General features: G+C 41.4%; 1 protein-coding gene across 3 annotated transcripts in view; it reads left to right on the top strand.

Moving 5' to 3' along the window:
• Positions 1–23,728, top strand: part of fgd (faciogenital dysplasia) — a 66,531-nt gene that overhangs the window by 27,061 nt on the left and 15,742 nt on the right. For 2 of the 3 annotated variants that reach the window (XM_061794139.1, XM_061794129.1), the window contains exons 2-7: positions 2,370–2,387; positions 14,243–14,401; positions 15,696–15,897; positions 16,086–16,692; positions 20,190–20,279; positions 22,325–22,461. In XM_061794139.1, the coding sequence (XP_061650123.1) occupies positions 2,370–2,387; positions 14,243–14,401; positions 15,696–15,897; positions 16,086–16,692; positions 20,190–20,279; positions 22,325–22,461 (1,213 nt within the window). The remainder of the gene's footprint in view (positions 1–2,369; positions 2,388–14,242; positions 14,402–15,695; positions 15,898–16,085; positions 16,693–20,189; positions 20,280–22,324; positions 22,462–23,728) is intronic. The other variant, XM_061794148.1, reaches the window with a different exon arrangement.

The following is a 23,728-nucleotide window of genomic DNA, read 5'->3' as shown; positions in this document are numbered from 1 at the left end:
CTTCTCTTGTACACTAATTTGTGTGTGCCCCTGAATCTTGTATGACTTGGCAATTTAAGGCTCCATGCAAGACTTATTTTTGCAAAATTATTGCTTTGTGCTTGAATGACTCATTTAAGAAGTTTTACCCAAGTGGACCAGCTTTCTTCATTAGTTGAGACTGTCGACGTAGCCTTTTAGCAGCCAAGGGACATTTTGAAAATGACTGTGACGTCAAAAGAGACGCAACGAGTACACGGTGATCTTTTGTCTCATCAGCACAGATGAACAGCGACGAGGGGTGATACTCTCCAGTTCCTCACCCTTATCTCATCTTCCTTAGCCACCCAGTCCAGGTCATGACGACACCCTTTTTGGGTCGGGTGGACCCAGGACCTGTTGACCTGTGCTGGGCTAGGCTCATGTGCACTGGGACAATTTGGCTGTCAGCGGACTCACAGACGCTCCCATCCACATGCTGACGTCCATCCTGCCTGGAACAGATGCGAGGTGGTGCAGTAGGCATTTCCTCTCAGTCGAGTGCCAGCACACACCATGCGACGGGGGTACAGCTAGATATTTTTGAATAATTGTTTTACATTTGGCAGACCAGTGGTTAGCACAAGTGCTTTAAACTGCAAGAAAATAGCTTCCTCCCACAGTTCAAAAATGTTTAATTTACCACCAGAAGCTAACATTTGCTTGCTGTTGGTTTTAGAGAAAATAATTATTTTGTGTTAACAGCAGGAGCATCCGAAGACATTGTTGTGGGTGATGACAAAATAAAAGCAGGTTTATCATAACTTGATCATATTTTTTCATTAATGAAGACGCCGTTCTCAATGTTTTACTCTTCTCCTGACCGACCACAGCAAGAAACGTTGGTTGTCTGTTTGTTGTTGTCGGATTGTCCCCTAATGGACATAACTTACGTCTATTAACCTTCCAAGGATTTTTTTTTTAGTTCCTGCCCTTTTCCAAACATTTTATCTTTTCCCAGATTAGCAACCCTTTAGTGAAACAAATTCTTTTTACATGTCAGTTTAATATTCACCCTCAGGCCACAATAGAAACCTTACCATATTTGAATGCAGTGGACACTGTTATCTTGATAATTTGAATACAAAGGAAGTGTGCTATAGTATCTGGAATTGCACCTCTCTCTCCCTTTTCTGCAGGTATAGTGTCAAGTAGATCAGCTTTACCAAAAGGCGTAAGTAATTCAGTGGCAATGAGGTGTGTGTGTGTGGGGGGTTTTCTGGGAAGTGTTGTCACTGTGTCAGCTGTGTTTTAATTGCCAGTGCTCACGGTAGCCACTCTGATCACAGTGGCGCTTGCAGATCACACTGAGTCGTGTAAACGTAATTACACGGTTTGCTCTGCAGCTGGGTTTTGGCTAAAAGGCTTTATGACAGAACATTGTGTACTGCATCTCCATATTTACGTGTGAATGCTTGTATGCGTATTTAATGTGCATAGCATTCATGTATGTAGAGGTTGCTACCCTTAGTGTCCTCTAACATGCAAATCGTCAATTTATTGATTGTGCAGTCAAATGCTTGTTTAGCCTTTGGCTGGTTTTCAATGCTGTGATAGTTGACTTATTTCAATCCAAATATGATACAATACTCAGTATTTTACTTCGGGAGCTTAAACTTTATCATCTGCATTACAATACAGCCTTTTTAGGACAGTGGATGATTGTAATTTGTTTTGAAAAATGCTATTTCAGACCTTGTACGCTGATGAGTCATGGAGCAAACCTGTGTTTGTTAAGACCCCCACCCCTAATGGCAATAGAAATAGCTAGTGTATTTTTTCCAGCAGGGAGTTAATAGAACATAGGTGTGGTGTGTTGTTGATCAAAATGGTCTGACAGGGAGCACTGGCTCCGACTGCACAGCTTCCGGCCTGCATTCTGTGCTAAACGTCCAGTTGGGTTTGAACATTGCACAGTGAAAGCCTCCATTGACAGTTGCTTACATTAGGCTTCAGTAGTTTCTGGGACGCTTGAGCAGTCTCCTCCATGGGCAGGTCTTGTTGTCTTTTGTGTCTGCCCTAATTGCTAATGTGTGGCTGCCTCCTTTACAGTAGTGCTCTGGGCTACTATAGTTCACTGCAGACAGAACAAAACTGAGCATTGCTTCTCTTATAAAATGATCCTATGTGGTCTTGAAGGAAAGCTTTAAACAGAGATCAAAGGTGCAAAATGTTGTGTTGTTGTCTATCAGTGTTGTGTACCATTGTTATTGTTACTGTAAAGTCTGACTGGTCCTCGTGACATCTGCTGCATGAGGTGGCTGAGTCGTGGGGGCCTTGAGTCATGCTGCTGGAAAAAGGTCTCAGGTCAGTGACTGTGTCACAACCTATCCCGTCTCTCTTCTGTGCAGGCACCAAGGACACCAGAGGTAAATAAAGACTACTACTTGACCTGATTCTTAGTGGCTCTTACCGCTCACTCCTCTGCTCCGGAAAGGGCAACAGCCAAGATGCTGTGGGATTTATGCTTCTACTGAGAGGTTTTTCTTCAACTCGTTCACCATGACCGACCTACTATATTAGCAATGTAGATCATCAGTGCTGGCAGAGAAAGAACCACATCTGCAGATTTTTTTAGGGCACATTAAAGAAAGATGCTTTAGACTTGAGAGTCTTGAGTTGAGGTATATTACTATCTTGATGTGGCTGCATCTGAAGCCAGAATGGAATAACGCTGTCCCATTAGAAAAGCTAATTTGGATACACGTGAGATTAGCATTGCCTTCATTTGGTTTATTCAGTTGATGGATCTCTCTTGAATCTCTTTGTATTTTTTGTAATTTTATGTTTTTAATGCAATATGATGCTGTCTCCAAACTAAACAGTGAGTAATGAGTATACATGAACATTCTAAGTACCAGATACAACTAAAACAGGTATATTATCTCACACATTCATTTGGCCAAGCTTGAAACTAATTGGGCCTGTCAGAAAATGAGCAGGAAAATCAGTATCCTTTGAGGTGGTGAGGTCTATGAGCGTAGTTTAGATCTGCTGAGTGCAAGCTTTGCTGCGTTGCTATTAGGCTTTACACGATCGGGATTTTTTGGGCACATCACCGATCAGCGAGTTTAAAAATAAAGAGAACCAATCACCGATCCGATCACAAGATGAAGCAACGTGTCTATTTAAATGACTTGTTCATTTACTGTGTATACTTGTGTACTGTTTTCTGCGTATCTTCATAAATATCTTGTTAGGTCATGTATTCTAATCAAACCAACATTACAACATCCATCCATCCATTTTCTGAGCCGCTTCTCCTCACTAGGGTCGCGGGAGTGCTGGAGCCTATCCCAGCTATCATCGGGCAGGAGGCGGGGTACACCCTGAAATGGTTGCCAGCCAATCGCAGGGCACATACAAACAAACAACCATTCGCACTCACATTCACACCAACAGGCAATTTAAAGTCGTCAATTAACCTACCATGGATGTTTTTGGGATGTGGGAGTAAACCGGAGTGCCCGGAGAAAACCCACACAGGCGGGGCCGGGGATTGAACCCAGGTCCTCAGAACTGTGAGGCAGACGCGCTAACCAGTCGGCCACGGTGCCGCCACATTACAACATGACAGAAATAATCGGTGCTAATTTACTGTAATTAAATTACTGATCACATGCATGTTGGTATGTGAGGACAGATACCAAAGTGAAGTATTTCCCTTGCATGCAATTAGAAAAAAAACAATGGTTAATGCACAAGCTGTGTAGTTGAATCTGTAATAATTGTATTTTCGTTAGTCAATAATTATTTACGTCCATATTACACGTGCCAGTTTGCAACAGATTTTAGTTTGAACGTTCACCTGTTTAGGTAATTGTTTGGAAATTGATAATACAGCTGTAATACTTTTATACATACTGAACAGACTCTATAGTCTCTTATGGACACAGTATGTATATATCAACAACATTCTATGGACAGTCTTTGCCTTTTTAAGCTACATCCAGTTTATCGGAAGTCAAAGCAGACAGAACTATTCGTACTTCCGCTGCTAAGTTCATTTGCTGCTTCAGCGCCACTTCACAGTGTGGTGTGACTTTTCTCACAGCTTCTCCGGTCAACATCTATTGTACCATCCTGTTTGTTCTGCTCTATTCTCAGCGATCTCTCCACGTCCCCTTGCAACCTCAAACCTTTACTCATTGCTGCTCAAGTAGCATGGTTAGAATTCTTCCACTTACACTTGCTGTGTAGACTGGCCTCAATGCTATCAAGATGACCTTTGGGTCCCATGCAAATGATGTCATGTTTTATCCTGATTTGACTTGGTTTCAATGCAGTTCATGTTTGCCATTACCGTCATTTCTCATGTATAAAATTCTGGAAAACCCTTCTACCTATGTATAATTCATGATTTTGCTTCAACCCATATGATCAAAACAAAGTATAATCTGTATTTTGTTAGTTTTTTCAAAGAATTATTTGATGTTAAGCACTTTATTTGAACACGTAATACTTTCTACACTACAGTTGTGCTTATATGTTTGATTACCCAGGCACAATTTGTAAGATGGGTACAATTCTTTAAAGAAAACATGAAGCGCCAGCCGAAACACATTTAATTTTATTTTAATGGGATTCAAATGAAACTGTCAAGCATTTCAGAAAACATTATCATTAAATAATACATAACCATTACGAAATTAATGATGGTTGTTGTTCAGTCATCAGTCGTATTTAAAAAAAACAATATTTAAAAAATTCTGCCAGGGTATGTAAACTTATGAGCACAACTGTACATATATGCAGTCATACGTACCCGTCATATTGGAATGAAAACGTAGCCTACACCTTTTTCATAATCTCTAGGTGGCGGTGGCATATTAGAATGAAAATGTACACATTTCTCATAACTTCTAGGTGGTGGCGGAATATTGGAATGAAAGTGTACAGCTTTTTCATAACCTTCAGATGGTGGCATACATTTATATAATGTGAATTCCCCCCCACCCCCAATTTCCCCTTTACCTATGTATAAAACGCACTATTGACTTTTGACAATTTTTTGGGGGGAAAAAAATGCGCATTATACGTGAGAAATTACGGTATCTCTTACAGTGTGGTTTTCCTTTCATCATCTTCATCACCTTTGCATCAGATTCTTCTTTCGTGCCTGTGGCCTAGGCTCATTATAAAGAGTCTTTCAGGGTGTAACTGACTGCAGATAGAAGATCAATATGAGCAAGGTCAAAGAAAAGGAGTATGTCACATGTAGAATGAATCCGCAAAGAAGTTTAATGCATCCAGCACCCGTGGCAAATGTGATAGCCATATGGGAATGCTGAGGTGTCATGGTCTTGGTTAGTAGTGAGGTCCTGTTGAAGCAATGGGCATAGGGTTGGGTTGCTCAGCAGGGGTTAGGTCTGGCTGACTGGCTGAAAGTCTTGTCTGTCTGTTTGCAGAAACACTGCTGAGAGTCACTGATATGTCTACCAGACAGGACTGTGGTGGGGGGACTCTAGTGAAGGGATTATGGGTGATGAATGTCTCTCAGGGGGTTGCCTAAAGGTTGACAGTGACTGACAACCAGCGAGGTTGGTGCAACACCTTGAGCTGCACGTTCCTGGGGCTTGTTCAGAAATGAAGCCTTTACCATAAAAGTAAAGTGAAATATGGTGCAAACACAGGTCAGCATCAAGATCGCTTGTGAGGCTACTGTATGTATTTCTTGTATTTCGCATACTCTTCATTATGACAGGAGGACGTCAGCGGCAGAATACAATATACTGTATTTCGACACATTAATAATCATTGACGAACATTGACATTTTCTTGAATGTTCAGAAAGTGTGTCAAAATCAACCCGGTTGATTTTCAAAATCTTGTTAAAATATTGCACAAATCTGTAGGAATTAACTCTGATTTTCTATATACCGTACTTAGAAATATTAACAATTTGTTTGGTAAAGAGCATGGATTTATCCAAACTAATTTGATTAGTTTCTGAACATTGAACAATGAAAGAAATGTATAAACAGTATCTTGGTTTCCAAATTGTAGAAATGATCAGAGCATGTGATGGAGGAATGCACAGTGCAATCAGAGGTTGTGGCCTTAAAATCTTTGCAAGTAGTTGTGCGCTGTGTGAAAGTTCATTGGTTTCAAGTCAATTCTATTTATGATGCAATATGTCAGTTAAAAACATTTAAGGTGCATGTTTTCGACAACTTTGCAGTTTTGTAAATTTTCTATTTATTCATGTTAATTCCTCTATATTCCCATTGATTCCCCATGTCAGAACAAGAATTTAAATGATCAATCTCACCCAACTTGACTAAAAGGTTGCCTAGTGGATGTCACAGCCCACATGACAGCTCAAGGTAAATAAACAAATAGGGTGAGTTAGGGCTGCATGATTATGGCCAAAATAATAATCACAATTATTCCTATCAATATTCTACTCATAGTTATTCCTCACGATTATTATTTCCTCACGAAATATTTTTATGGCACTACTTTTTAACAAACAATATGTAACAATGTTCAATTCAAAATGAATATTGAATTATGTATAAGTGATAGATAATAATTAAAAAGATAAATATAGCCAAAAATTTCTACTTTAGCAAGGGCTAACTGAATGTGCTATTACAGAGTGCAATCACGAATTGCAACTTAATGGAAGCAAATAGTTTATGCAGAGAAGGCAATAAGATTTTGCTGTAAGGACCAACTTTTCATTTGAAAAGTTCCGTCTTCAATATAATGAATTGTCAAGGACGGTACGTCGCTGTTGTTCTGCTTGACCATTGGTTAGTCGTGCATGGTCACAAACTGCAAAGAACTCAACATTTTGTGATTTCCCTCTCTATTTACTCCCCGAGTTGTTTTCATTACGGTCAGGCCAGCCAAAAAGTTGAAGTGAAGGCAGCCGCTACGATTGTTAGTAGTGTCTTACCGTGACATGCCCGCCCCTCCAGCAACCTGCTGAGAGGGCCAACTTCAAAATAACAGCTTCATATATTACTACACTTGACATCAATCCCATTTTAGGCTTTTATTTTGAAGTTGGCACCGGAGCGTATTGCATGAGCTTCATGAAGCCTTAACCATGCGTTCGCCCCCTGGTGGCTGGCTGACTAGGTTCCGGGCACTGCTGCAAATGAATTCAGCACTTTTCATATGCAGCAGTGCCCGCATTTGAAATGTAAAAAATTGCAAACAATCAGTCTAATTTAATCGTGGCAGCTGATCACAATTAAAATTCGATTGAGTGCGCTACATTAGTACGAAGGTTTTCTCTCATCATTTCTAAAATGTATGTGCTCATAGTGGGGCTGCCACTGTGATGATATCAAATAATTCAACGACTTGCGTAAGGATTTTATCCCACAGCATGGGGGACTGACTTTCTTTGCTCTTCCAATATACAGTAATTTGGTGAAATAGCTAAAAGTATCTGAACATTTTTGTTGAGTAAACAGCTGTCAGTCACATAGTCTGTCATACACTGTAATCTGGTCTCTCTCTTTTTATAGTGATAGAGGCATGTATTACATCACAAACATGAGATAAAACTAGCGACATGGCAGCTTTATTGTTACCTATTATTGTTTCACCCAATTAATATGCGGTGAGGAAATGTGGCTCAAACATTTGGAGCAGTGGATGGTTGTCATGGTGATGTGCAGCCAATAGAGCTTGGTGCCAGTCATGGTTCTCAGATGTGTAATTCCTGCCTAATTGTCCCATTCATTCCTCTCTCAATAACCGGGTGAGTTGAGTAAATTAATGAACCTTTATCCCTGTTTCTTTTGTTGTGTACGGGTAGAAAATCCCTCTTAAAATGACACACATTCAGTGTCAGTTACAGCTCTGGTTCCCAATGTGAGCATAGAAAGTCTAGACATCGACTGTAACTTCACTGTGGTGTAGGCTGGTCCTAAACGTGTCTTTGTGTTGTATGGGCTTTAGGCACTTTCACATGTCATTTCTTCCCTGGGTGCAGGAACTTGTATCAGGTTTGGCAGGAGAATGCGCACTCCTGCATTCACACACCTGAGAAAGGACAAGTGCATGTTTTTTAATGCAGGAATGAGCAGTGAAGGAAATCTTTGAGTGGGAGCTTGTTTTCCTCTCCTGGAGATATTTTCCCATTCCTGCTCTTTGAATTCCATGGATCTGTGAAACTAAAATAATTGATCCATCCATCCATCCATCCAATTTCAACACCGCTTATCCTGGTTAGGGTCACGGGGCACTGGAGCCTATCCAGCTGACTTCGGGTCAAAGGCAGACTACACCCTGAACTGGTCGCCAGTCAGTCGCAGGGCACATATAGACATGGACAACCATTCACACTCACATTCACACCGTCACTGAGTGGGAACTGAACCCTACGCTGCCCACACCAAAGTCAGGCGAGTGTACCACTACACCATCAGTGACTAAGAATTGATCCAACGTGCCAATTTCAATTTCCATGACGAATTCTGTATTTGTAATATAAGGATGAGCAAATATTATATATACACAGTGGGTACGGAAAGTATTCAGACCCCTTTCAATTTTTCACCATTTATCTTGCAGCTATTTGCTAAAATAATTTAAGTTATTTTTTTCCTAATTAATGTACACACAGCACCCCATATTGACAGGGAAAAAAAACGGAATTGTTGACATTTTTCCAGATTTATTAACAAAGAAAAACAAATATCACACAGCCAGTATTCAGACCCATTGCTGTGACACTCATATTTAACTTGGGTGCTGTCCATTTCTTCTGATCATCCTTGAGATGGTTCTACACCTACCTTGGAGTCCAGCTGTGTTTGATTATACTGACTGGACTTGATTAGGAAAGCCACACACCTGTCTATATAAGACCTTACAGCTCACAGTGCATGTCAGAGCAAAAGAGAATCATGAAATCAAAGGAACTGCCTGAAGAGCTCAGAGACAGAATTGTGGCAAGGCACAGATCTGGCCAAGGTTACCAAAATATTTCTGCTGCACTTAAGTTTCCTAAGAGCACAGTGGCTTCCATAATCCTTAAATGGAAGACGTTTTGGACGACCAGAAACCTTCCTAGAGCTGGCCATCCGGCCAAACTGAGCAGTTGGGGGAGAAGAGCCTTGGTGAGAGAGGTAAAGAAGAACCCAAAGATCACTGTGGCTGAGCTCCAGAGATGCAGTTGGGAGATGGGAGAAAGTTCTAGAAAGTCGGGAGATGGGAGAAAGTTCTAGAAAGTCAACCATCATTGCAGCCCTCCACCAGTCGGGGCTTTATGACAGAGTGGCCTGATGGAAGCCTCTCCTCAGTGCAAGACACATGAAAGCCCGCATGGAGTTTGCTAAAAAAAAAAACACCTGAAGGACTCCAAGATGGTGAGAAAGAAGATTCTCTGGTCTGATGAGACCAAAATATAACTTTATAAACCAGGAAAGATGAATGTGGCCAAGTACAGGGATATCCTGGACGAAAAGATTCTCCAGAGGGCTCAGGACCTCAGACTGGGCCAAAGGTTGAGCTTTCAACAAGACAATGACCCAAAGCACACAGCTAAAATAAAGAAGGAGTGGCTTCAGAACAACTCCGTGACTGTTCTTGAATGGCTTAGCTAGAGCCCTGAGTTAAACCCAATTGAGCATCTCTGGAGAGACCTGAAAATGGCTTGTTGCGTCATTCCCAAAAAGATTCATGGTTGTATTAGCTCAAAAGTTTTTTTTTCTGTCGATACGGGGTGCTGTGTGTACATTAATGAGGGGGGAAAAAAATGAACTGATTTTAGCAAATGGCTGCAATATAACAAATAGTGAAAAATGTAAGGGGGTCTGAATACTTTACATACCCACTGATTATATCATTTATATATATATATATATATATATATATTATTGTTCATAGCACAGCACTTTGGGAAATAATAACATGTATTTATCAGAATCAGAATCATCTTTATTTGCCAAGTATGTCCAAAAAACAGAAGGAATTTGTCTCCGGTAGTTGGAGCCGCTCTCGTACGACAACAGACAGTCAATTGACAGAGAACACTTTTGAGACATAAAGACATTGACAAAAAAAAAAAACAGTCACCGAGCAGTCAAGGGTTGCTAGTTATCTGCTAATGCCGGTACATTTTTTTTTTTGACAATTGTGGAAAAAGATGCAGAGTCCTAGCACTTAGAGCAGTACGAATGACTAATATTGCAATAGTCTGGTGCAATGACCATTGTGCAAAGGGCGGCGAGACTTCAAGGAGTGTATGCAGTTTAAAGTGACGAGTAGTGCGATAATCTGGGACAATGTTGGTTGTGCAAATGTTGCAGATACTCCTCAATCAGTGTGCAAATGGAGCAGATGCTACTCTGGCATGAGTGGCCAGTATTGGTCAACAACAGATATGCAAATAGTGCAGCGTGGCGAGACTACTACAGGGAGTGCACGAGTAATGTATAATTGGCCCCACAGAAGTGTGACAACGAACTCAAGTCAAAGAATTGCCAGCAAGTTGTAATGGAATTTCAACATCCTTGAACTTGAATATTTCAAATCAACTTCTATGAATCCATTTCTATACCACTTATCATCATTAGAGTTGCAGGTGAGCTGGAGCGTACCTCATCTCACTTTGCGCGAGAGGCAGGGTTCACCCTGGACTGGTCCCCAGCCAATCACAAGGCACATATAGACAACTATTAACCTCTATGGGCAATTTATTGTATTCAATGAACCTAATATGCATGTTTTTAGAATGCGGGAGGAAGCAGGAGTACCTGGAGAAAACGCACGCAAACACGGGAAAACATGCAAACTCCACATAGGGAGCCTGGAGTCCGGAATTGAAACTCCAACCTTGGAACCGTGAGGCGATGTGCCAACCACTCCACTGCTGTGCTGCCTCCAATCCTCTTCATTTGGAAAAACAATCTGCTACTTCACTAATTTATGTGCTCAAGTTTCTGTTTTGTGCCTTGATATCTGGGCCAGATTTTTTTTCTCTCCTGTTGCCTTGGCTACACAAAGTTGCCATAGGTACCAACCCCTATGCTGCCACCATCTTCCATTCTTGTTTGTTTTTCCCAGTCGCAACCCCAGAACGTCCCAGGTCACAGTTCTTGGCTAGACAGTTGTTATGTTGAGAAACATGCATGTTGACTTGGTGAAAGGGCTTCTCCTCTGACTCAATCTAAGAGTGGCATCTAATTAATGGTGTGCTAATAATGTGTTTTTTGGGGTCCATATGCATTAATAGTGCGTGAGAGCTCAGCGATAACATCTTTTTATCCTAGCACACTTCTTATTATGCCACAGAGCAGAAATGCTGGGAAAGCCTGAAGCGTGCCACATGGGGCCGAAGGCGTAACGGGACTCATTACTGAGAGAATTCTCTTCTGCAGCCTGGAGCATCTTGGAAAAGACACAAAATTAGATGTTTCTGTGGAGGCTCTGTGCCATTTTGGATTTGTTTCAGTGCTACTTTTTGCAGATCTACAGGCCACAACATGGCTACATACTTGATGTAGTAGTAATGTTAGCCGTAGTCCTACATACAGTAGCCTTACATCATCATTCCATAGTTTTACTAACACTGTTTTCAAAGCGCTTTCTCATGGGGGGGATCCATTGTGACGCCTTCAATGCCATGGAAATTGGCCAACTCTTCCACTCCCACTTGCCCGCACAATAACAATGGGCACACTTAGGTACAGAAATACGGTATTGATTGATTTTACGTGAATCGGTACTCGGTAGGACCGAATATGGTCGGTACCCCCCAAAAAAGGGCAGATTTCGGTACCCATCCCTAATTTAGAGTCTTTAATTAACATAACGTGCATGTTTTCGAAATGTGGGAGGAAGAAGGATTACCCAGAGAAAAGCAATATGCAAACTCCAGACATAAAGTTCAGAGTCAATATTCAAACCCAGAACCCCCTACTGAGAGGCAGATGTGCCATCCACATGATATACCGTGCTGTATAATCAACATTCTGTTCATTTTAATAGTCAAATTCACGAACGAGAGTTTTAAATTTGTTTTCAGCATTGTTCTTTTGACAACATTTGTGCAGTAGCTTCCGACCTTAACTCTCAAACTCATATAATACATAAATCAGACTTCACAGAAATCATTGTTATTGCTAAAAAATTATTTATTGTCGTTTCACTCATCTACAAAAACTCTCTACATTTAGTGAAGTGCTCTTGTCATGTTTTTGTTTTTCTTTTTTTCTCTGTTGATCTCAACTATAATTTGACCTTGTTATTTTCCACCCCTATTAGGTTCATTTTGGCAAACACAAAAAAACATATTACATAATGTAGGAGAGAAAACATTTGTAGTTGTGTTTTCCGACCACTTTTCACTTCCTGTAATAGCAATCTCACTGCTCTGGTACTGAAAGGTGGAACTACAAAAATAAACTTTGGATGCTGCTTCTTTTTAAAAATGTCCAATTTTAAATTTTCAGTCATTCAACTTAATGGATGTAAAAGACAGTAAATAGATGTGAGGCAAAACGGGCCATGTTCCCGTCAAACCCCTTTTGAGCTGAATCTTCAAGGTTAAAATATACACACGGGGATAAAATTGTTGGTACCCCTCTGTTAATGAAAGAAAAAACCACAGTGGTCACAGAAATAACTTAAATCTGACAAAAGTAATAATAAAAATTTAATTCAAATTAACCAATGAAAATCAGACATTGCTTTTGAATTTTGGTTGAACAGAATTATTTAAAAAAGCTTAACTCGTGAACCAGGCCTGGACAAAAACTATGGTACTCCTACAAAAAGGTTGGAAATAATTTGACCACAGGGACATGTTCAAACAAGGTGTGTCCTCTAATTATCATCTGAGGTGTCATCAAACTTGTAATCCGTCAATCAGCCTATTTAAAGGGTGACAAGTAATCACTGTGCTGTTTGATGACATGATGTGTAGCATACTAAACATGGACCAGGGGAAGCGAAGGAGAGAGTTGTCTCAGGAGATTACAACGAAAAAGCACGTTGAAGTTAAGGCTTTAAGACCATCTCCAATTATGGGTAATTTAGAGTCTTCAAACAACCTATCACGCATGTTTTTGGGATGTGAGAGGAAACCGGAGTGCCCGGAGAAAACCCGGGGAAAGCACGGGGAGAACATGCAAACGCCACACAGGCCGGGCCTGGATATGAACCCGTCCTCAGAACTGTGAGGCTGATGTGCTAACTAGTCGGCCACCGTGCCGCAAGGAGGACAACACTGATGAAAATTAATCATTAAAAAGCGAGACTGGAATTTGCCAAATTGAATGTTGACAAGTCACAAAGCTTTTGTGAGAATGGACAGACGAGACAGACGAGACACAACTGGAACTTTTTGGCAAGACATCTGCTCTATGTTCACAGATGCAAAAATGAACCATACCAAGGAAAGAACTACTGTGAAACACTGAAGAGGCTCTGTTATGTTCTGGGGCTGCTTTGGTATATCTGCCACAGGGTGTCTTGAATCTGTACAGTGTGCAATAAAATCTCAAGACTATCAAGGTATTCTAGAGAGAAATGTGCTGCCCAGTGTCAGAAAGCTTGCTCTGTCTTGCAACAGGATAATGATTCAAAACACATAGCTCAAAACAACCCAAGAATGGCTAAGAGCAAAACACTGGACTATTCTGAAGTGGCCATCTATGAGCCCTGATCTGATGAATCCCAATAAACATCTGAAACATGCTGCCTGGAGAAAAAGCACGCTTCAAACCTGAGACGCTCCAGAGTAGGCAAAAATACCATGTTTGTCGAGGCCTGTTTCACGAGTTGTTGTTTTTTCAATTCAAAAGCAATGTCTCATTTTCATCGGTTAATTTGAATTCCATTTTTATTTATTCATATTTTTGACAGATTCAAGTTATTTCTGTGACCACTGTGGGGTTTTCTTTCATTAACAGCGTAGTACCAACAATTTTATCCACTTGTGTTGACAGTATACATGTATTTGCCAGTCAAACAATCTCATGCACACTTAGTTTGTGCATTCCTGAGAAGATTAAATATAGTCAATCAGATACCAATCTGCAGCTCAGTCCGCTGCCTCAGGGCGGTAGGGCCGATCAATGTGGTGGCCCTGCCTCCCCACTCAACATAATCCCGAAAACACACACTGAGCTCAAGGTCACGCGCCTCCAGTACTGCCCCCACAAACTCATGCTCCAGTGTTTATTTATGGATAGTTTGTGTGCCTGTTGAGAGGAATCTCATCATACCCATCTTTCTTCATGTTTTTTCTCCTCAGACCTCCCGGCCGCCCCCCTACAGTACCAGTATGGGTCAGCGGATTACCCGTGTTCTCCACAGCTGCTAAAAAAAGGATCATGTCACGAGAAGCCCGCCATCAAGCCACGGCCCCAGCCGTCCACGTCCCCCAGACCGCCAGCTGCACAGAAACCTCAAGGTAAAGTACTGTAACATGGCCAGCCACCACTTCTATCGACATTCCAATGTCAAAGATTTTTCTATTTTGACTATCGCTTTTCTGTTAAAGAAAAAATGCGTCGGTGAAAAAATGCGTCGGCTCACTGGCCTCATGCCGTCACTCACTCTGCTCACTAGGTCACCTCCATTCGAGCTGCTGCTCAAAGCAGGCCAGAGGCTCCCGTGAGATTTTGTTGTGACATCTTTGATGAATGCTAATTAGGAATGTTGTGTTTGGGGAACTGGAAAACCACAGTGGAATGAACAGTACACTTGGCCTCAAATTTCAAGTGGCCTACATTCATCCGTTGTACGGTTTACTGCTATATTATAATAAATTACTGTATATTCCCCTATTTCCATTTTCTAGTATGGTAGTTAGTCCGCTAATTGTTTGACTGGATCACACACAGTTGTACCCGTTTGAGGCTTGAAAAGATGGATTTATATTATTACATTGTTCTAATCTCAGCAATTCAGTAACCATTAAAAACCAATGCTGCAACAAATGAGAATATATTCAAACAACAAAATGACTTTCCAAATTATACGAAACACACACCTAAATAGAGAAACTGTGTAAAAATAGTTCATTTGTACAGTATGGACTCGTGCACTTGTTGTCTAATTTGTCATGTCAGAAATTGTAAAATATCACAACTTTTCATCTTCAGAGTATGGATTTAAAAGCATTTAATTTGGATTACATTTTTCAATGAAGTATTAATGTGGAATAGAACATAATTTTGTATTATCCTAGATTTGGCATACAATATATTTTTAGGGACTTCCTACTTCAGTTGTATTGTTTTGACAGACAGTCCCATTTATCTTTGCATACAGATAATGAAGACAGACAATACACAGAGGAAGCTCACTATCAACAATAACATGTCACAAATTTGTGAAAATATCCACACTTGTCAGATGACAGTGAGCAGGGAAGTATGAGAACTGTGTGCATACTTAAGATAATCCAATGTGTCTGCGTATCTTTTCTAACTTTACAGGAACTGTGGTGGCTTACGTGCACACACATCTCAGTATCCTGTTTGAAATGAGGAAGTTGTCAGAAAGCTGAAATAGTAGTGCGGCGCTGCTGTCTTGTTACTCTTTTTTTCCCCTCAGGGTGTTAACAAGATAGCACCCGGCAGGCTTAATTCTCAGGAATAGCTATGGAGATTTTCTCACTTGGATTTTGACATCATACACGATTGATGACTGCACCCTCACTCTCTGCTTTTCTTGCCTTATCTGGGCATGTGCTCCTCTAGTGCCCCCTAAACCGGCGCACCTGCTCGCTCTCGGGCAAGACAAGAAACCCAAGAGGATCCCGCCGGCGCCCTGCAGGCCTCTCCCAGCACCGCCGCCCCCGCCGAAACCCAAACCCAGTGTTGTGCCCCCTGCAGTGGGAGCACAGCCGCAGAGGGAAATCCAGAAAGTGGGGCTGCTAATCGAGAGGTTTGAAAATTCAAGGTAGGAACATCGTCGGGAAGTCTAAAATCCTGCCTATTGTAGTCGTGAGATTCCAATTAGCACGCTTAAATGTTTATTTCATCATCAGGGGCGTTGAACAGGGGGGGGGGGTGTCATCATTGATGTGTTTTACATGTCAAATTTTCTCTCACATCCCACACGCAGTCATTACTTTCTTTTCTTCCCAGGGTCCCCATCTTGGGGGCAATCCCCCGCTCCCAGCTGCACCTGTGTCTTAGAATGGACACTGCATGTGACATCACTTCCTCCTGTGACCAGGACACCACGGCGAAGATAGCCAGAGACGCCGCTGCTTTGAACAAACTTGCAACCTTCCCCTCTGTAGGAGCTGACGATGTGCCCGAACTATCCTGTCTGTCGTCCATGCAAATGGACGGCTCTGATGACACCCCGTTGGACTTGGAGGTGGACATAACGCACGGTGATGGTTGCCTTGATGATGGGGAGCGGGATGAAGGCTCCTCGCACGGGTTTCTAGACAATCCAGACACCTCAGAGCAGATAAAGATTCCTAATCGGGACAGCGGCATCGACAGTCCGTCGTGTGCCGCAGAAGGGGAGGCGTTTCCCAATGAGGACGCCATTGATGAGGAGGATCATTACGACAGTGTTACGGAAACGGAGAGTGTTTCTTGTTGTGTTACCCTAAGCAACAAACGGGATTCAACTCAGGATGAGGACAGTGACTTGGATGAGGGCAGCGGTGGCGAGAACAACTCTCTAACAGACACACAAACCGGATATCTGACAGATGCACACACAGAGGCACAAAAAGTGAGTACCTACAGTAGATGCCTCAGTCTCATTAGCATGTAACCTGAATAACTGTAATAGAACATTTTAATACATATGCCTCCTCCCATAGTGGTGCTCCTCTCTCCTGGCAACTTCATTCCAAGCTGTCACCTTTAAATCTCTCCAGGTCGAGGATGTTTATAGAAATTGTTGTTTCAGGCAAAGCAAAGAGACAACTTTCATTACTTATTTTTCTTACCCTATAACCCTATCTCGTGCCAAATCAGATTATGCAATTTTTCACATCTCTACCATCTATAACTGTAGCCCTTGACGGGCAAGGAACCATGATTGATCATGTAAGTGGAAACAGACATCACATACCTCACAGTTAAGCAGAGAAATCATGGGATTTTTTTGCAGCCAAGTGGTGAAGAAAGGTAATTATAATAATAACTTGTGCTGTGCATTTCAGGGGACCTTAGTAATAATTCAAAGGTTAATAAGATAAAGAAAAGTATATCCATCCATTTTCTGAGCCGCTTCTCCTCACTAGGGTCGCGGGCGTGCTGGAGCCTATCCCAGCTATTGCCAGCCAATCGCAGGGCACATACGGTTTAAAATGATATTTGGCGAGAAGCATTTTCTTACAATTTAAATACGGCACCATCATGCTCAGCTTGTAGGTATGTTAAATCCGCCAGGTCGCACTCAGTTAAAGTGACATTCAGCAAGATTGTTGCTCCTGATGCTGTGTCATCCGTTTCCAAATGAAGTGAATATAAAATACAGTGTCATCGTTATTGTAATGGTGAGGAGGCCTTGTAAAAATGTCCGTTCATAAGAATTTTCATGGCACATTCGAATCATCCTCTAGCCATTCTCTATTATTATCTCAGTCTTATTGAACCTCTTCAAACAATACTCTTCATGAAATGCTATATGCTGTGACAACCTCAGTTTGGCGGCCACAAGTGATCGACTTGACTCTAAAAGCGGCTCTGCAGTTACATAAAGAGATGAATACCCGCACGAAAGTGGAAACAGGAGCTTGTGTTGGCAGCTGGATGAAAGACTCTCCACGTTTGAGCTAGTTTCACTTTTCTCTTGTCCTTCACTTCCACTATTGATCGTGAACAGCACCACCCATGTACAGAGTGGGAGGAAAAAGTATGTGAACCATTTGGAATTTCTTAAATTTCTGCATAAAATGTAGTCTGATCTTCATATGAATCACAAGAATTAAAAAAACAACAACATCTCCTTAAACTATTACCACACAAACGATTATGTTATCATATTTTTATTGAAAATAACGTAAACATTCACAGTAGAGGGAGGATAAAGTAAGTGAACCTCTCGGCTATTGATTCTCCAAGAGTTAATGAGAGTCATGTGTGAGCGAATCTGGATTCCAATTAAGGAGACAAGATTGGAGGTGTTGCTCTGGCCACTAGAAAACACACTAGTTGAGAATTTTCCTTGTCAAGTATTGCCTCGCTCAAAAGAGCTCTCAGAAGATCTACGAGTAAGAATTCTTGACTTTTCTATTGCTGGAAAAGGTTACAAAAGTATTTCTAAAAGTCTTGATGTACATCAGTCAATTACACACAAAGAAAGTTCAGCACCATTACTTCTCTTCCAAGGAGTGGCCATCCAGTAAAGATGGATGCAAGAGCACTGTGCAGAATGCTCAATGAGGTAAAAAAACTCCAAAAGAAACAAGAATCCTGGAGTGTCAGGTGAAGACTTACTGAAATCACTGACACATGCTAACATGACAAGTGACAAGTTTACCATGCGTAAAACATTAAAAAAAGAATGGGGTTCATGGGAAAACACTTTCTTTAAAATGACAGACGTTTTCTGCAAACGTCTGAGTTAATTTTGCCGTTGTCATCACGTGTGACATTATCAATGAAGATTCATGAGCCAGTCCCAGAAGAAGCCATGCAAGCCCAAGCCATTACAGTACTTCTTTATCACAGATAGGCTTGTATCTTTGGGATCAGGAGCAGATCATTTCTCTCTCTGTCACCTCTACATCTCTTTGGTAAAGGTTCATCTTTGTCTCATTAGCACATTAAACTTTGCCACAGAGGTTTTGAGGCTGGTCTCTTGACATCCATCCATCCATTCTCTGTACCGCATACCCTCACTCGGGTCGCGGGCGTGCTGGAGCCAATCCCAGGTATCTTCGGGCGAGCCAATTGCCAGCCAATCGCAGTGGTCGCTTGACATTTTGGCAAATTCCAGCCTGGCCTTCCAATTCTAATGGCTAATGTGTGGTTTGCATCTTCTGGTGTAGCCGCTGATGTCCGTTACTTAGAACACCAGTGGTTTCTTTCTACGTCATAACGTTCCAAATGATTCTTCTATGGTCAGTGTTTATGCAATGGCTCTAATTGATCTTCGCTTCACATTTGCTATTTTTCCCCCACCCTTGACACAGCTTTTTCTCGTGTGTTGATTAAACATCTAACTAGTATAAATGTAACCTTCAACGCGAAAGCCACATCTGCAACTGAGCGGAGACATTCTGTTTATTGGTTGAATATTCAGTGCAATGAAACAGGCCTGGGCAACAAATATTTTTGCTCACAATAGAAATGGTTGGGTTCAAACAAAAGGTGCCATCTCCTAAGTTGTGGGTCAGATCTGGATGTAAATAAATGAAAACTAAATTGTTCCTCACTGGTCTAATATTCATCTTTTGATGTCAGTCCCACAAATTTTCAGTATACAGCATAATTAAAGTAACTTTTGGAGGGGAGTGTAGGTTAGAGACTAAGCTTAAACAAATCAGTTTCAGATCTTAGTGATGCTCCTCAAAGGAAGGCTGTGTATGTGTTTCTGTGACAGTTAAAACATGACAACTTTGTTTTGGAGGATGTGGGTTTGGTGAGTGATGTACTTTGCGAAATTATATTGGAGGAAAAGTAGAATTGGACTATGTATCACAATTTGACTGCGATTGGCTGGCAACCAGTTCAGGGTGTACCCCGCCTCCTGCCCGATGACAGCTGGGATAGGCTCCAGCACGCCCGCGACCCTGGTGAGGAGAAGCGGCTCAGAAAATGGATGGATGGATGGATCACAATTTGAGTTGTAAAGTAAGTTATAAAATTGATTGGAAAACCGACAAGACGTGTCAGTCCTTTGTTTGAAATTCCTTCAGCTGCGAGCTAGGCGACACACAAGGTTTGACGACTTGTATTTACATTCATTTTGAGGTGGACTGAGGTGTGGAGAGGGAACACTGGCACTCAGATAGTTGCACATATGAAGTTGCTCTTGAGGTCAAGGATATCACAGAAGGCCAATCGGTTGGGGCATATTAGCAACTTGGTTCCCAGCGTTTAATCATAAATAATTTTCCTGTCAATAAAATACTACTCGTATTTTACATGTCTTACATTCACATTTTGGAACATTGCCACAAGAGGGTCATGGCTTTGCATGTATTTGATTTGGCTTCCTTTCACTCTTTTTGATGCCTCTTGTAATCCTTAGTGCATGTGTGTTGTGCCCATCAGTGCTCAGAGGCGCAGAGGTTGCTGAACATTGCCAAAGAACTTCTCCACACTGAAGAGGCCTACGTCAAGAGGCTCAACCTCCTCGACCAGGTAACCTGTGGAAGTCACTTTCTCCCAAATGGTGATAGCAGAAGAATGGTGGTCTGTTTGTGCGACTCTGGTTCAATTTTCAATATCCTGAGTGTGCCAGCGGTTGTAGTGATTGTGAACAGGTCTGAGTCGGATTAAATAAATGCACTGTGATCCGGGGGACAACAGTGTTCCTCTGTGGACTGATTTAATCCATGTAAGTGGGAGACACTGACTCTGCTTGTATTGCATGCATGTGATTCATACGACTGTACTTGGTTACCTCGTATCCAAGCAGTGTCAGCTCTGGGTGAGTGAGACATTTGCTGTAGATGTGCAATCCAAGTGCAAATGTGTGCAAATCCACGGATTACTGATGGATTAAAGATGTGTGTCCCTTAACTCTTAGCAGGGTTTCTAATTAGAAAGCTAATTGAAAGTCTAAGACGGTGCCTAGTAACAGATGATAAGATTGACTTGTTTGTGTGCAGAACACAGGTTATCGTTTTATTGAGAATACGTTCACATTTTGTGTGTTTATAAGAGTACTTGAGATCTTAACTATGTATGACATTTTTTGCTAAAGGGTTGATTTAGCTGTAAATTAACTTCTCACCAAATTTATCCCCTCCCATACTGGAATGCTGAAAGGAATTTCAAAGTTGTCCAGTGGGATAGATCATGGTCATCTACGACCAACCATTTCCAGTTAAAAGTCAGTTTTCCTGCTAAACATTTTCACCTTTTGTGTTCGTATCTGTTTTTGACAAAGGTTTTCCCTCTGTTCTCACTTGACGTGAGATACTGTAGTTCATCTCATGTTGTCGTCACGCAATGTTCATTTGACATTGATTGGTTTCCATGGAGTGCGGCACGGTGAACGACTGGTTCAAGTGTCTGCCTCACAGTTCTGAGGACCTGGGTTCAATCCCCGGCCCCGCCTGTGTGGAGTTTGCATGTTCTCCCTGTGCCTGCATGAGTTTTCTCCGGGCACTCCGGTTTCCTCCCACATACCACAAACATGCATGGTCGGTTGATTGAAAACTCTAAATTGCCCGTAGGTGTGAATGTGAGTGCGGATGTTTGTTTGTTTGTATGTGGCTTGCGATTGGCTGGCAACCAGTTCAGGGTGTACCCCGCCTCCTGCCCGAAGATAAATGTGATAGGCTCCAGCGACCCTTGTGAGGATCAGCGGCTCAGAAAAGTGATGGATGGATGGTTTCCATGGAAATGTTTGTGCCCATCCATGACTTTGCCTCTGGCTACAGTAACAAAAGGTTCCGCATGTAAATAATTACAACAGAAAAAAACAAAATCTGAGTCTGATCTCAAGTTAACTTCGGCTTTTCCGAACAAAATTTCCAAACACTGACATGATATATCGCTGATGATACATTTGGGCATATTATGGTATCGTAATATCTACCTATTTTACATTGTCACCATAAATAGGTGCAGAATCATTTGAATAAGTCACTGGCTTGTATTAAGGGGAATGGTGTTTCTGTTTTTTCAATAGCCACCATGGCTCATTTATTTAAATTGTTTGTAATATTGGTGGACTAGTCAGGACACTTCAAGAACTCTGTGTAGCTTGTACAAACTTTGCTACAAAAATGTTGATGTTAGTACGTTATGATAAGAGACATTTACTTCCGCTTTAAGTCACCCACTTTGAATTTTTTTATACTGTAAAAATCTGTTCTCTCTACAAAACATACATTCAAAGTACTTTTGAAAGAGACTATTAGATTTCACTACTGTAAATTGTATCATGTTGGTTTACTGTTAAATACTGTCTAATCATGCATCAGATTTGTGCAGACAGACGGCTTTAAGTAATCAACATTTAGCCTGCCTTCCTTCCTTCCTACCGGCCTTCCTTCCTTCAGAAAAAGTACATTGTAATTGTTGTAAGTGTAAGGTCCTTAGACATTTTTAGTTATTAATGGAAACTAGCCAAAGATTAATGTTAATGCCCCCTCTTCTTGAATTTAAACCATGAACCAAAATTGACATTGTGTTTTTCACAGTTACTGTATGTTGTGTTCACGTTTTCTCTGCAGGTATTTTGCACTAAGCTCACCGAGGCCGGAATCCCTCAGGATGTCATTACAGGGATCTTCTCTAACATCTCCTCCATCTACTGCTTCCATGACAAGTTCCTGCTCCCAGAGCTCAAGACGCGCATCACTGGAGAATGGTGAGGAAGGATTCGCCATCCGTATAATTCTAGAGACTGTTTTGTGCTCAGTTCGGAATCTGGGTGATTAGTACAGGATGCAATTGTCAGACGTTTACATTGTCAAAGTGTTAAAAGATTAAAACTGTAATTCACCGTATTAATTTATTTACTCTGTAAAGCAGCTACACTCTCTTAATGCTTTGATACAGAAATAAAAAATGACTATCTTACAATAGGATACATCGTAGTCATCTATAATTTATACGTTTCTAATTTTGTTTTTAGCATCTAGTTGTGATAGGGGATGATTTTAGAATTCATCATTGTTTATGTAGCAATTGATACTGTGCATGATCATACACTATATTGTCAAAAGCATTCGCTCACCTGTGAAATTAAAATACTGTTTTTAAATGGTGATTTCATTTATTAAGGGGAAAAAATTGTCAAAGTTGCCTGGCCCTGTGTGAAAAAGTAATTCCACCCCTTGTTAAATCATGAATCACTTGTGGCTAATCACAATTTTTGGTTCATTTTCATTGGTCACACCCAAGCCTGATAACCTCCAGACCTGTTCAATCAGGAAATCACTTAAACAGAATATGTTCCGACAAAATCAAGTCAGAGAACAGATCTAAAAAAGCTGCAACAAAATGACACTAGCCAAAGAAATTCCAGAACAATCGAGAAATAAAGTAATTGAAGCCATTTCGAAAGCTTTAGGATTCCAGCAAACCATAGGGATAGCCATTATCCTCACAAGGAGAAAACTCGGAACAGTGGTGAACCTTCCTAGGAGTGGCCGGCCTACAAAGATTACCCCAAGAACAGCAAAGACTCACCCCGGAGGCCACAAAGGAACTTGGGACAACTTCTAAAGAACTGCGGGCCTCCCTTGTCTCAGTTAAGGTCAAGTGTTCATGACACAACAATAAGGAAGAGACTGGCCAAAAACGCCATTATGGCAGAGTTCCAAGACGAAAACCACGACCTGACCAAAAACAACATAAAGGTTTGTCTTCCTTTTGCAAAACAACAACATCTGAATGATTCCCAAGACTTTTGGGAGAATATTTTATGGACTGACCAGATGGAAGTTGAGCTTTTTGGACGGTGTGTGTCATTCGTTGCATCTGGTGTAAACATAGCGCAGCATTTCAGAAAAAGGACATCATACCAACAGTCACACATGGTGGTGGTAGTGGTAGCTGATTTGCTCCTTCAGGACCTGGACAACTTGCTGTGATTGATGGAACCATGAATTCTGATATTTTATCAGAAAATC

Source organism: Phyllopteryx taeniolatus, chromosome 1 (genome assembly GCF_024500385.1).
Source record: "Phyllopteryx taeniolatus isolate TA_2022b chromosome 1, UOR_Ptae_1.2, whole genome shotgun sequence".
Lineage (NCBI taxonomy): Eukaryota > Metazoa > Chordata > Actinopteri > Syngnathiformes > Syngnathidae > Phyllopteryx > Phyllopteryx taeniolatus.
This window is presented reverse-complemented; position numbering and strand designations above follow the sequence as displayed.